The 14,264-nt window shown below is 49.3% G+C and overlaps 1 protein-coding gene across 1 annotated transcript in view; it reads right to left on the bottom strand.

Moving 5' to 3' along the window:
- CACNA1I (calcium voltage-gated channel subunit alpha1 I) overlaps positions 1-14,264 on the bottom strand; it is a 186,550-nt gene that overhangs the window by 114,966 nt on the left and 57,320 nt on the right. Inside the window, exon 3 of the mRNA XM_049885216.1 lies at positions 1,202-1,313. Coding sequence (XP_049741173.1) covers positions 1,202-1,313 — 112 coding nt within the window. The remainder of the gene's footprint in view (positions 1-1,201; positions 1,314-14,264) is intronic.

Below are 14,264 nucleotides of genomic sequence, written 5' to 3'. Positions count from 1 at the left end.
ACTTGCCCAAGGCCATACAGTCCCTTCTATTTGTTCCCTATGACCAAGTGTAATGACCCTAGATGGGGGAACGAAGGGGCTCTCCCATATACTGAGCACCTAATAAGTGCCAAGCACTGGGCTAGACACTCAATCTGCATTCTCTCTTTTAATTGTCTTGACAACTCCATAGGTAGCCCCATTTTACAGATGAGGAAACTGGGATTCAGAGAGGTTAAGCGATTTGGCCCAGGTCACATAGGGGATAAGTGTCAGGTTCAGGTCTGTCTGACCCCAAAGCCCACACAGAAGGGGCCCTCCCAAGAAGGCCCCAAATGTGTCCCTAAACCTGGGTACATGTGAGTGTATATTCCCTGAGAGCAGGGCCCAGGTCAAATTCCTATTTCCAGGCTCAGTGAGGGCTACGGTCAATTCAGTTCAGCAGTGGGCACGGAGCACCTACTGGGTACCAAGCCCTCAGCTGGGTGTTCAGGACACAGAGATGAATGACACACAGCTGTGTCCTCAGTGAGCTCACCATCCCCCGTAAGCCAGTCTAGTACCCAGCGAAGGCTAACGGTTCTCACTCGGGGCTGGCTGAGGATCCAGTTACCTGCCTCAGAGATTCTGATTCTGCAGGTCCGGGCTGGGGCCAGGGGTCTGGGTTCTTAACAAATGCCCGGGGAGGGAGGTTTCAGAGGCCCAGCCCTGCCGAGTTCATGAGAACACAGGAGACAGCAGCAGGCAATTCCTCCCTGAAGGAACCTGGCTTTCCCAAGAGGGGGATTTGAGTTTGCACATCTGTAAAATGGGTACAACCCTGCAACACAGGGTTGTGAGGATCAAATGAGCCCATTGGAATGTGAGCCCTGCACAGGGTCATGGCAGGTGCAAAAGGTTAGGCCCCCATGGGGTCATGGCGGGTTCAAGGTTAGAGGACGATGACAGCAAGAGGGACACTGGAGGCCAGCTCCTAGAGGGCACAGAAGGGCAAGCTACGGAGCTGAGTCTTCATTCCCAAGAGCCCCGGGAGCTAAGCAAAGGTTTTAAGCAGCAGAGAGCTGGGATCAACTGTGCTTTACTGGCAGGGGAGGGGTGGCGCGCCTGAGGCTGGAGTGATCTGGGGAAGGCGTCAGGATGGGAAAAGATGGGCGTCTGGACTAGCCAGAGACCCGGGGATGGAGGGGGTGGGAGAAAGTGTGCAGGGCGGGGTGGGCCTCACCTGCAGGATCTTACAGCGGTCCGACAGGCAGTCCATGTCGTCACAAGGCTGGTACATGCCCAGCGTCACGCAGTTCAGCAGGATCACCAGCATGCTGACACACTCAAACCACGTGCACACCAGGTCAAGGACAAAACAGTCAGAGGGCCGTGAGGGTGCACCCCGAAATGTAATAGCCTCACCCACCACGAACACATCTATACCCCCATCCCTGGTTCCTCCTCCCTTCAGGGGCCTTCCCTGAATGGGTCATGCCCAGGTTTTCAAGGACTTTGAAGCCAAACCCATCCCAGGACCCAAGCCCCACCAAGCCACCACCTGCCAGGACCCCTGTTCCCCCGCCCCAGCTCAGAGCTCCCCTCAGCCCAGCTGGTGGCCCATCTCTGTACAAGCCCTGCCTCCTCCACCTCTGACCTCCGCCCTCTGATTCTCCCTGCCTCCTTTCTCCACTCTCTCCCTCCCTTGCCACACCCTTCCATCTCTGCCCAGCCTTGTTCTCTGCCCCAGGCCTGAGTTGGGACCCTGCAGAGGGCCAGTCTGGTGTGGGTGATATTGGCTGGCTGCTCCCAGCCTTCCCCTCGTGCCCGCTGCTGGGGCTAGAGTTCACCATTGGGCTTCCGAATGGCCATGCCTAGGCCCACCCCAGGCCTGCACCAAGCAGGTGGGGCTTGGCCACCATGGGCCTCCCACTCGGAAAGCCTCCTGCAGCCATGGAGCTCTGGAGACCATTTCTTAATGCAGCCGTGGGCAGGGCCTCTGGGCACTTGTTTGGAGCCATAAGTGGGCTCCCTCTATGCTCTCTCCCGCTCCCTAGTCCAGGCTCCTCCCTGCTCCCCTCACCCAGCTGAAAGCACTTCCTTATTAAACACCCCTCCGCCTAACCCCTCCATCCCCTCCCTTCCTTTCTGGGCCACCTCCTGCCCAGTCTTTGAATGACTTTGAACTCAGCCCCCACACTCCCAATCCACTAGAGTCGTACAAGGGGTGGGGGGTGTCAGAGCCCGAGAGGAGCTCAGGCCAGGTCATTCACAGCCCCCACCATCTCTGTACAGATAAGAAGGCTGAGGCCTACTTGGTTCTTCCAAACTGCTGTCTCCCACTTCCATCGTCAGATCTCAGAAAACCTGTGCCTAGTTGAAAAGAAGCCAGTCCAAGGTAAAATGGTCTTAAGCTACACACAGCATGAAGGACTGAAGTCAGATCCAGGGGTGAACTTCCAGGCCAGGAAGTCTGGCTGACCCCGGAGGTGTTGACTAGAGCCAGGAGGCATTCTCCTTTTCTAAGAGGAGAGATGCTGACGGCACTCTCCACATACCACCATTCCTACCCGCCCCCCCCCCACTCCTGCCCTCCTCCCAGAAAGTGCGCAACAGGCAACGGGGAGGTAGCCTCTTGTGCTTGAAAGCAGTGAACGGGAAAAGGTGCTGCTGGTGAGACAGGGGACCTGCATTTGAACTCAGTCCCAGCAGTAACCGGCTCTGGCATCTCAGGCAAGCCATTCCTGTCTCAGAGCCTCGGTGTCCCCATGGGAGGACCAGGAGGAGTCTTCTCACCGGTCCCACTGAGTTCCCTCTGGTCCACCCTCCCTGCAGCAGCAGTGAGCACTTCCATCCCGTGCTCAAAGCCGGGCTGCGCCCTGTCTTCTTCAGAGTGAACTTCCAAGTTCTCACCAGGGAGTGCACGGCCCGGCCTATGTCCCCCATGCCCCTGACCTCATCTCCTTCTGCCCTCCCCCTGGCTCACTCCACTCCTGCTGCTCGTCAGAAACACCAGGTACACTCCACCTCAGGGCCCCTGCACATGCTGTTCCCTCCATCTGAAGCCTCTTCCCAAGATCCTCTACGCTGCTCCTTCTAACCCTGTAGCTTCATTATCGCCTCCTCTGAGAAGCTCCCCCACCAACCTCTCCACTCCTGGTGGCCTTCCTCTTCCACCTTCAGCACCGGCCACTCTGACTTACCACCTCCGAGCACGCACCACGCCCTGAAACCGTGGTGTTGATAAACTCACGGTCCTCATCCACTGCTAGAACATGCCCTCCGTGAGGACAGGGGTTACGCATTCACAGCTCTCAGAGCGACAGGCATCTAGTAGCCGCTCAATAAACATTTACGCAATGAGCAAGCAAACCTCTATAGAGCCTGCCTGTTCTGACATCCAGGGGTCCCTGACGGCCTCTGAAGGAAAATCCTCGCCCCTCAATTCCAAAGCCCTGGCTCTAAGGCTGAGCCTGAGGGGGTGGGAGGTGAGCACCTCTATTGCCCGCCAGGAGACTGACCTGGTTTCCATGGCAACCTCCTCCCTTCTGGTCCCAAAGCCCTTGCTCACCTCAGGATGCTGCCTTCCCTCCCACCTCCCCTCAGACCTTCCCCACCCAGCCCTGCTCCTCCCTGCCCCCTACCCCACTGCCTGCCACTCTCCCCCCACAGCCTGTAATTAATTTCAGTTGCTGCCAGGGCCCCCTTCTACCCTGAGCATCGCTCCAGCAGTAGCTTCATCATTAATTAACTTTTTTGAAGTTCAAACATTCTAATTACTAGTGAAGTCCCCATCCTCCTCGCCTTCCTCCCTGCCTGTCGCTCTCTCTCCTTCTGGGCACCTTCTCTGCTCCCTGTGCCCTTCCTGCCAGTTCCAAACTCAAAGTGCACTTAGCAGGTATCTCCCAGGGGCCTGGAACCCCATTCCTTCCTCACCAGGGCCCTAAGCAGTGGAGGTCACAGGTTCACAGGTCTTGAGGAGATTAGGAGCCTCTCCCAGGCTCACATGGCTGGGAAGTACTGGAGCTGAGATTCACACCAGGCCTGGTGGACTCTGAAGCCAGTGCTCTCCACAGTGATGGCCTGTCCCTGACCACAGCTTCCCCCTCCTTGTCCTGTGCCTGAATCTCAGCCCAGCTTCAGTGTCTCCTGCCAGCCGCCTCTCTGGCTTCCCAGCTCTGGCCTCTGCCTTTCCAATCTGCCTCACGTGATACCCAGGCACTAATTCTCTCATTTTGCATTCAATCCTCACAGTACTACCATAAGTCCCATTTACAAATGAAGGAAACTGAGACACAATTTGGATCTGCCCCAGGTCACCAGCTGGGAAATGGCAGAGCCGAGATTTGAACCTAGAGCCTGCTCTTTTTAACCTGAAGCTATTTTGCCACCGCTAGGTTAACCTGTGGAGCCCTGGTAGTGCAGTCGTTAAGCATTTGGCTGCTAACCAAAAGGTCGGCAGTTTGAATCCACCAGCCACTCCTTGGAAACCCTATGGGCAGTTCTGCTCTGTCCTATAGGGTCGCTATGAGTTGGGATCAACTTGATGGCAACAAGTCTGGGTTTTGTTGTTGTTGTTGTTTAGATTAATCTGCCCAAAGCACAACCCTGATTATGATTCTCTCTCTCTTGCACAAAAACCTTCCGTGGTTCCCCATCACCTCCCTTAGCCCGACATCCAAGGCCTCCTAGACTCTGCTGTCAATGGATTCTTCGAGTCTTACCTCTCACTGGCCTTTGCACGCACTGAACTTATTGCTGTCCCCAAGCACACCCTTTGCATGCGCTTTCCCCCACCCGGGTGGTCCTTCCCTCACTAACTTATCTACTAGGCAAACTCCTATTCACCCTTCACAACCCAGTTCATTTGTCACATCTTCTTGGAGATTCCCTTGAGGCACTTTTCAGTCTCCTCCCTGGAAGTGCGCCCTAGCCACCGGGTCTAGCATGTGTCATAGCAATGAACTTGGTAGTAACCACGATTACTGTCTGCCAGGCACCCCATGGACATGCCCTTGACCCTCACCAGAATCCACTGGGGACAGAGGAGGAAACAAACAAATGACTTGCCCAAGGTCACACTGGCAGTGAGTAACCCAGGCTGTCTGACTGAAGCGGTGCCCATAAACATGGCACCACACTGCTTCTATTGCTTGTCCAACTCACCCCCTGTGCTGAGCCCCTCAAGAGGGCAGGAGGAGTGGCTTTCATTTCTGGAGCACTCAGCTTTGGACATTCAGAGATGGATAGTCTCAGCCCCTGCCCTGAGGTGCTCAGGGAAATTCCGGATAGGCAGAAGGCAGGCCCCTTCCAAGAACCCACAAGGCTCAGAAGTCAGCCCAGAGCTGGCATCGCTGCCTGCAGCGCCTGACATGTTCCCCACTGGTCTTGGGGATCAAAGGCAGCAGGCTTCCTTGAAGTTGAACAGACCATGTGATGTGGGGTAGAAGGTTGTCAGAGGGAATCAAGGTCTACTAGCTGAGCACTGCCATGGCCTGACATTTCCACCATTCATCACAAAGCATTGAAGACTCAGTGAGATTCAAGGCTCAGTAGCAAAGCTCCAGGGTTCTGGGGTGATTTGAGAGAGGATGGGGCCCCAAGACGGCAGTACAGGCCTGGGTCATAGAGCAGGCAGGGGCTGGAGTGTCGGCTGCACGAGGGCAGGAGTTCTTCAAGGGTTTCCACTGCCTCCCACCAGGAGGTCACAGCTGGCACCTGAGGCCTGGCTGTTAGGGCCCAGCCACACACCTGCTGGGGTGACGTTTGTCCCAGAGCAACCCCCGCGAGCTTCTTATCCCCCACTGCACAGACAAGAAGCTGGAAGCCAGAGAGGGGTAGACAGAGACTGTCCAAGCAATACAGCACACCCAGAACTGAGACGAGATTCAGACAACAGACTCCCCATCTGAGCCAGGGCTGGACTGTCAAACCCCCACACCGTAACACCCCCCCCCCCATTTCCCCACATGTTCAGGCCCCACATGGGCAGCACGTGCTCAGCATGGCCACACGGGTGGTCATTTCAAGCTGATTAGAGCCCTGACAGGCAGCCTTGGGCGCCTTTGAGAAATACAGACGGGGAAACAGATCAATGGCAACCCAATTGATCTGTTTCCTTGGCAGGCAAACCTCCCCAAACCCCCGGCCTGGGGGAGGAAAACAATCAGGGTCCCTGGGGGCTGCAGCACCTTCCCAGCACCTCAGCTCTACGTCAGCCAGCACTCGGCCCCTGCGGAGCCATCCACAGCGCCCGGCCCCCCACCCCCTGTCCCTCCCTCCTGGAGCCTCCCATGGTCCTCACAACTGGAACCTCTGAGCTGAACAGTGAATTAAAGAGCAGAACTGAGGGCATATATTGAGTGCCTGCTGTGTGCCGGGCACCACAGTAACAATCGCCAACATTTCTTGAGTGTTTGTTTGCCAAGAAGTTGTCTAATCAAATACATATATTATCTCATTTAGGGATTCTCTGGCTGGTGCAACGGTTAAGCAGCTCAGCTGCTAACAGAGAGATTGGCGGGTCAAGTCCACTGAGAACTGCCTCGGAAGAAAGTCCTGGACATCTACTTCCAAAAATTCTGCCATTGAAAACCCTGTGGAGCACAGTTTACTCTGACACACATGAGGGTACCATGAGTTGGAATCGACTCAATGACAACTGGCATCTCATTTAAACCTCACAGCAAGCACATGAGGCAGGGAGCTGGCAGGCCCCTAGAACACAGGACGCACGTAGGCGTTGCCATGTGACCAAGGATGGGCTAGATAAGCTGCCATTAGTACATCAGGTTCACCACACACTGGCTGATGGGACTGCATTCCCAAAGACAATTTAGCCAGGCTATCAAAAGGGACAAGGATGGGGAAAAATTTTGGACAGATTCTCTTCTCTCCTGCTCCCATGCTGGAAGCTCACTCCCGATGACTCCTTTGCAATGGTGCTGTGCCCAAGTCAGAAAGGGGAGTTCATCACTGGCTAGCATCACTGTCAATCATATTGGTCAGGGGTCAGCAAAGTACAATCCTGAGGCCAAATGCAGCCTGCCTCCTATTTTTGTAGGGTCTGTAAGCTAAAGACAGTTTTTACATTTTTTTAATGGTTAAAAAGTAATATTTTGTGACATGTGAAAGTTAATCAAAATTCAAATTTTAGTGTCCATAAATAAAGTTTGATTGGGACACAGCCACGCTCATTGACTTACGTATTGTCTACAGCTGCTTTCCCACTTATAATGGCAGACTTAAGTAGGTGGCACAGAGACATACGTCCCGTTAAGCCTAAAATTTTTACTACCTGGCCCTTTACGGATAAGGTTGCCCACCTCTGATCTAGGCTATAAAAACAGGGTCAGGTGACCTCATCCCTTGGAAGCTGGGACCAGGCTTTGCTATGTGGAAGTTCAATAGAGAAAGCCTCTCTCTTTGTCAGCCCCTCTTACAACAGTGCCAAGCGTCTCCTGTTCTTTGGGGTTTAGGGGAGAAAAGCCCCTTTGCCAGCATAGCACTGAGAATCCATGTTGGCATTCTCTGCTGATTACCTAATATCTGTAGTCGCTGGGTAGTGCAAACAGGTAACACACTCGGCTGCTAACCAAAAGATTGGTGGTTCTAGTCCACCCAGAGGTGTCTTGCAAGAAAGGCCTAGCGATCTACTTCCAAAAAATCAGCCACTGAAAACTGTATGGAGCGCTGTACTACTCTGAGACACATGAGGATGCCATGAATAAGAATTCACTTGATGGCAACTGGTTTAGTGATTTTTTTTTTTGTTTTGTTGTTTTTGTTTTTTACCTAATATTACCCTGGGTAATATTAGTAAATATTAGTAGAAGGCCAGCAAAAAAGTGGAAGACTCTCAATGAGATGAACTGACACAGTGGCTACAACAATGGGCTCAAGCATAACAACAATTGTGAGGATGGCACAGTACCAGGCAGTGTTTCACTCTGTTGTTCATAGGGTCGCTATGAGTCAGAACTGACTTGACAGCACCTAACAACAACAACCCTGAGTAGAAAATAAGAGATGCTATTATAAAACTCTTGATTGCTGTTTGCCTCACTGCATGCTGAATCTTCGCTCACAGCCTTTTAAAAAGAATAAAATTCAGCATGATATAAAAAATAATAATAATACATCATGGCCAAGTGGGATTCATACCAGGTATGCAAGGTTGGTTCAACGTTAGAAAATCAATTGATGTAATCCATCACATAAATAAAACAAAAGAATCACATGATCGTCTCAATCAAAGCAGAAAAGGCTTTGATCAAGTACAACACCCCTATTCCTGACAAAAACTCTCAAAAAAACAGGAATAGAAGGGAAATTCCTCAACGTAATAAAAGGCATCTATACAAAACGAACAAGCAACATCATTCTCAACAGAGAGAGGCTGAAAACATTCCCCCTGAAAACAGGAACAAGATAAGGATGCCCTTTGTCACCATTCCCATTTAACATTGTGCTGGAAGTCCTAGCTAGAGCAATAAGGCAAGAAAAAGAAATAAAAGGCATCCAAACTGGTAAGGAAGAAGTAAAACTATTTCTATTTGTGGATGATATGATACTATATAGAGAGAACCCAAAAGACTCCACAAGAAAACTACTGGAACTAATAGAAAGATTCAGCAGAGCAGCAGGATACAAGATGAACAAACAAAAATCAGTTGGATTCCTATACATCAATAAAGAGAACTATGAAAAAGAAATCAGGCAAGTAATACCATTTATAATAGCCCCTATAAAAACAAAATACTCAGGAATAAATCTAACCATGAACATAGAAGACCTATACAAAGAAAACTATAAAACACTACTGCAAGAAACTAAAAAAGACATACATAAATGGAAAAACATACTATGCTCATGGATAGGTAGACTCAACATTGTGAAAATGACAATTCTACCCAAAGCAATCTACAAATACAATGCAATCCCAACCCAAATACCAACAGCATTCTTAAATGAGATAGAAAAACTAATCATTAACTTCATATGGAAAGGAAAGAGGCCCAGATAAGTAAAGCACTATTGAAAAAGAAGAATAAAGTAGGAGGCCTCATACTACCTGACCTCGGTTAGTATATACTACACTATACAGCTACAGTAGTCAAAACAGCCTGGTATTGGTACAATGATAGATACATTGACCAAAGGAACAGAATCAAGAACCCAGATGTAAATCCATCTACCTACATTCACCTGATCTTTGACAAAGGCCCAAAGTCCATTAAATGAGGAAAAGACTGTCTTTTTAACAAACGATGCTGGCAAAACTGGATGTCCATCTGTAAAAAAATGAAACAGGACTCATACCTCACACCATACACAAAAATAATCCAAAATGTTTCAAAGACCTAAATATAAAACCAGAAACTATAAAGATCATGGAAGAAAAAATAGGGTCCACACGGTTGTTGTTGTTGTTAGGTGCCATCGAGTCAGTTCCTACTCATAGCGACCCTATGCACAACTGAACGAAACACTGCCTGGTCCTGCGCCACCCTTACAATCGTTGTTATGCTTGAGCTCATTGTTGCAGCCACTGTGTCAATCCACCTTGTTGAGGGTCTTCCTCTTTTCCGCTGACCCTGTACTCTGCCAAGCATGATGTCCTTCTCCAGGGACTGATCCCTCCTGACAACATGTCCAAAGTATGTAAGACGCAGTCTCATCATCCTTGCTTCTAAGGAGCATTCTGGTTGTACTTACTCTAAGACAGATTTGTACGTTCTTTCGGCAGTCCATGGTATATCTAATATTCTTCGCCAACACCAAAACTGAAAGGCGTCAATTCTTCTTCGGTCTTCCTTATTCATTGTCCAGCTTTCACATGCATATGATGTGATTGAAAATACCATGGCTTGGGTCAGGCACACCTTAGTCTTCAGGGTGACATCTTTGCTCTTCAGCACTTTGAAGAGGTCCTTTGCAGCAGATTTGCCCAATGCAATGTGTCTTTTGATTTCTTGACTGCTGCTTCCATGGCTGTTGATTGTGGATCCAAGGAAAATGAAATCCTTGACAACTTCAATCTTTTCTCTGTTTATCATGATGTTGCTCACTGGTCCAGTTGTAGGATTTTTGTTTTCTTTATGTTGAGGTGTAATCCATACTGAAGGCTGTGGTCTTTGATCTTCATCAGTAAGTGCTTCAAGTCCTCTTCACTTTCAGCAAGCAAGGTTGTGTCATCTGCATAACGCAGGTTGTTAATGAGTCTTCCTCCAATCTTGATGCCCCCTTCTTCTTCATATAGTCCAGCTTCTCGTATTATTTGTTCAGCATACAGATTAAATAGGTATGGTGAAAGAATACAACCCTGATGCACACCTTTCCTAGGGACCCTAATATATGCCATAAATAGGATACAAACCATAACTAACAATACACGAACACCAGAAGATAAGCTAGATAACTGGGATCTTCTAAAAATTAAACACTTATGCTCATCAGAAGACTTCACCAAAAGAGTAAAAAGAGAGCCCAAAGAATAGGAAAAAAATTTTGGCTATGGCAAATCTAACAAAGGTCTAATCTCTAAAATCTAGGAAACTCCAATACCTCTACTACAAAAAGACAAATAATCCAATTAAAAAATAGGCAAAGGATATGAACAGACACTTCATCAAAGAAGATATTCAGGTGGCTAACAGACACATAAGGAAATGCTCATGATCACTAGCCATTACAGAAATGTAAATCAAAACCACAATGAGATACCATCTCACCCCAACATTACTGCATGAATCAAAGAAACAGAAAATAACAAATGTTGGAGAGGCTGTGGGGAGACTGGACCTCTTAAGCACTACTGGTCGGAATGCAAAATGGTACGACCATTTTGGAAAATGATATGGTACTTCCCTACAAAGCTAGAAATAGAAACACCATATAATTCAGCAATCCCGCTCCTAGGAATATATCCTACAGAAACAAGAGCCATCACCTGTATAGAATATGCACACCCATGTTCACGGCAGCATTATTCACAATAACAAAAAGATGGAAACAACCTAAGTGCCCATCACCGGAAGAATGGATAAACAAACTATGATACATAGACACAATGGAGTACTACACAATGATAAAGAACAATGATGAATCTGTGAAACATCTCACAACATGGATGAATCTGGAGGGCATTATGCTGAATGAAATAAGTCAATTACAAAGGGACAAATGCTGTGTGAGACCACTGTTATGAAAAAACTTATTAAAAGGTTTATACACAGAAAGAAACAATCTTTGACGGTTACAAAGGAGGGGAGGGATGGGGAGGAAAAAAACACTAACTAGACAGTAGATATGCAGTAACTTTGGTGAATGGTAAGACAGTACACAATACTGGGGAAGTCAGCATAATTTGACCAAGGCAAAGTCATAGAAGCTTCATAGATACATTCAAACTCCCTGAGAGACCGAGTTACTGGGCTGAGGGCTAGGACCGTGGTCTTGGGGAACATCTAGCTCAATTGGTATAACATAGTTTATAATGAAAATGTTCTACATCCTACTTTGGTGAGTAGCGTCTGGAGTCTTAAAAGCTTGTGAGCAGCCATCTAAGATACATCTACTGGTCCCGCTCTGTCTGGAGTAAAGGGAGAGTGAAGAAAACCAAAGACACAAGTCCTTTGGGCTAATGGACAACATCTACCACAGCTTCCACCAGACAGAGCCCAGAACAATTAGATGGTGCCCGGCGACCACCACCAACTGCTCTGACAGGGATCACAATAGAGGGTCTCGGACAGAGCAGGAGAAAAATGTAGAACAAAATTCAAACTCACAAAAAAAGACCAGACTACTAGTCTGACGAAGACTCGAGAAACCCTGAGAGTATGGCTTCTGGACTCCCTCTTAACTCAGTACTGAAGTCACTCCTGAGATTCACCCTTCAGCCAAAGATTAGACAGGCCCATAAAAAACACAATAACACACATAGTTCAACCATGTAAATGAACACACCAGCTCAGGGGCAAGGACGATAAGGCAAGAGGGGACAGGAAAGCTGGAGGAATGGAAATAGGGAAGCTGAGGTGGAGAAGAGGAGACTGTTGACACGTTGCAGAGTTGGCAACCAATGATACGAAACAATATGTGTATTGTTTAACAAGAAACTAATTTGCTCTGTAAACTTTCACCTAAAGCACAATAAACAAACAAATAAAAAGAATCAACCAATTAATTCAGGTCTGGGAATGAGGAAGGTCACCCCAGAACTTCAGCCAAGTCTCACCAAACCAGCAAGTGCTACTGTTAACCCCATTCTACAGATAAGGAAACTGAGGCACAGAGCAGTTAGGTAACTTGGCCCAAGGTCATACCAAGGTAAGTGGTGGGGCTGATGTGAACTCTGAACGTCTGGTCAGAGCCCAAGGTCTTCCATAAGCGCGTAGTGAGCATCTACTGAACGCCAGAACTGGTTCCAGAGTCATGCAGCTGGTATGTGGCAGGGGCTGGATTTGAACCCGGCTCTCAATAACCCCAAATTCCATGTTTTCAACCATGTGCTCTGAGGCTAGGCACAGTGCCTGGAATACCCAGGATCTCAATTAATATGTGTTTATGAATATTAACTTTTTCCTTCTTGCCCACACTATCTCCTCTGAAGGCCCCAGCAAGGCCAAGGAAGCTGGGCCTGGGTCAACAGTGTGCCAGGCCACCAGACCTCTGGCTGGAGCCCTGCTGGGTGCCCAGGTCAGTGTTGCATCCAGAGGGCCAAGAAAGGGGATATTCTGACCCCTGCTCTGGCCGGGAAGGAAGGTTTATCTGCAGAAGACAGTGGGAGAGGACGCCAGCAAGGGGGGAATGTTTGCCTCACGGTCCCCCAGCTAGTAAGAGGCCAAGCTGGGATGGGAACAGGACTCCATTCCTTGAGAAGATGGGGTGTGGACTGCGGGGACAGTGTCACCAGAGGCATCACAATGCCAAGTTGCCAGTCCCCAGAGAGACGAGTGGCCAGATGGAGGAGGAGTGCCCGACACAGGGCAGGCCCTGTGGGGCAGCCTCCTCTCCAGGAGCCAGCCAAAGGCCTGCATGGTTACCATGGTGACCACCACCCTCCATCCTGCAGGCCCAGCTTACAGTCATGGTTTCTGTCATTGGGGGGGGGCTCCAGGAGGGTGGGTGGGGGTGGGAGTGATGGGTTTGGTGGGGAAGGCTAAGTTTGTTTTTATTTTTGTCAAATCTGAAACCTGATTTCCAGGGTGCGTCTCAGTTGTATAAATAAATTAACCGGAGAAAGGGGGCTGGGGGCTGCATTCTCCTGGCCTGGGAAGACAGGGAAGGAGAACCAGCCCCTATACAAGGGTGTTCCCTCCCCCATTGGTCTTCAATGGGCCCAAGAATGAGAAGCTGGGCCTTTGGCCTTTACAGGTTCCAGGCCCCCATTTCCTGGGCGAGTTCTGTCCTGCTCTGAGGTCAGTTCCACAAGCATTAACGGAGCACCTGCTGTGCACCTGGCCTGTGCATTGGAATACTGAGATGAACCATATTCAGCTCCTGCGCTGGAGGGGCCGAGTGGGCCTGGAGTACACCTCTGTTCCAGGACCCGGCTGTGATGTGTGGCCACATAGCACATGCTATAGCGATAGTGGCTGTGCTCCGGGACTTAGGCATCAAAGAAGATGCTCATTTATTCACTCATCCACTCATTCATTTATTCAACTAAGATTTACAGGCAACAATCACTCTGGGAAGTTCCTTGGCACCATCTCCTAAAGCTAAATACAGGCCCATGCTAGGACCCAGCAATGCCACTCCTGGGTGCCCGGAGAAATGTGGGCCTAAGTCCACAAAAAGGCACATACCAGAATGTTCAGGATGGTGTTATTTGTAACAGCCCCACCCTGGGAACACCTCAAATGTCCACTAACAAAGAATGGGTTCAACAAACTGTGGTGGGGCAATAGTTCTCAAAGGGGATGGATTTTGCCCTTCCCCCCAGGGGACACCAGACAATGTCTGGAGACATTTTCAGTTACCACACTTGGTGGGGGAGCGCGGGGCGGGGCTACTGACATCTAGTACATAAAGTCCAGGGATGCTGATAAACATCTACAATGCACGGGACAGCCCCTGCAACGAAGAATTATTCAGCCCCCAAGTGTCAATGGTGCCAAGGTGAAGAAACCCTGTAGTATGTCCACACAAAGGACTATTACTCAGCAATGAAAAATGACGAACTACTGATATATTCAACACGGATGAATCTCACCGACATAATGTTGGGTACAAGAAGCCAAACACCAAGGAACACAGTGCATAAATCCAATGACATGAAATGAAACATCGAGACAAAT

The sequence above is a fragment of the Elephas maximus genome, chromosome 4 (assembly GCF_024166365.1).
Source record: "Elephas maximus indicus isolate mEleMax1 chromosome 4, mEleMax1 primary haplotype, whole genome shotgun sequence".
NCBI lineage: Eukaryota > Metazoa > Chordata > Mammalia > Proboscidea > Elephantidae > Elephas > Elephas maximus.
Note: the sequence above shows the minus strand (reverse complement) of the source record. Positions and strands in the feature narration are given on the sequence as shown.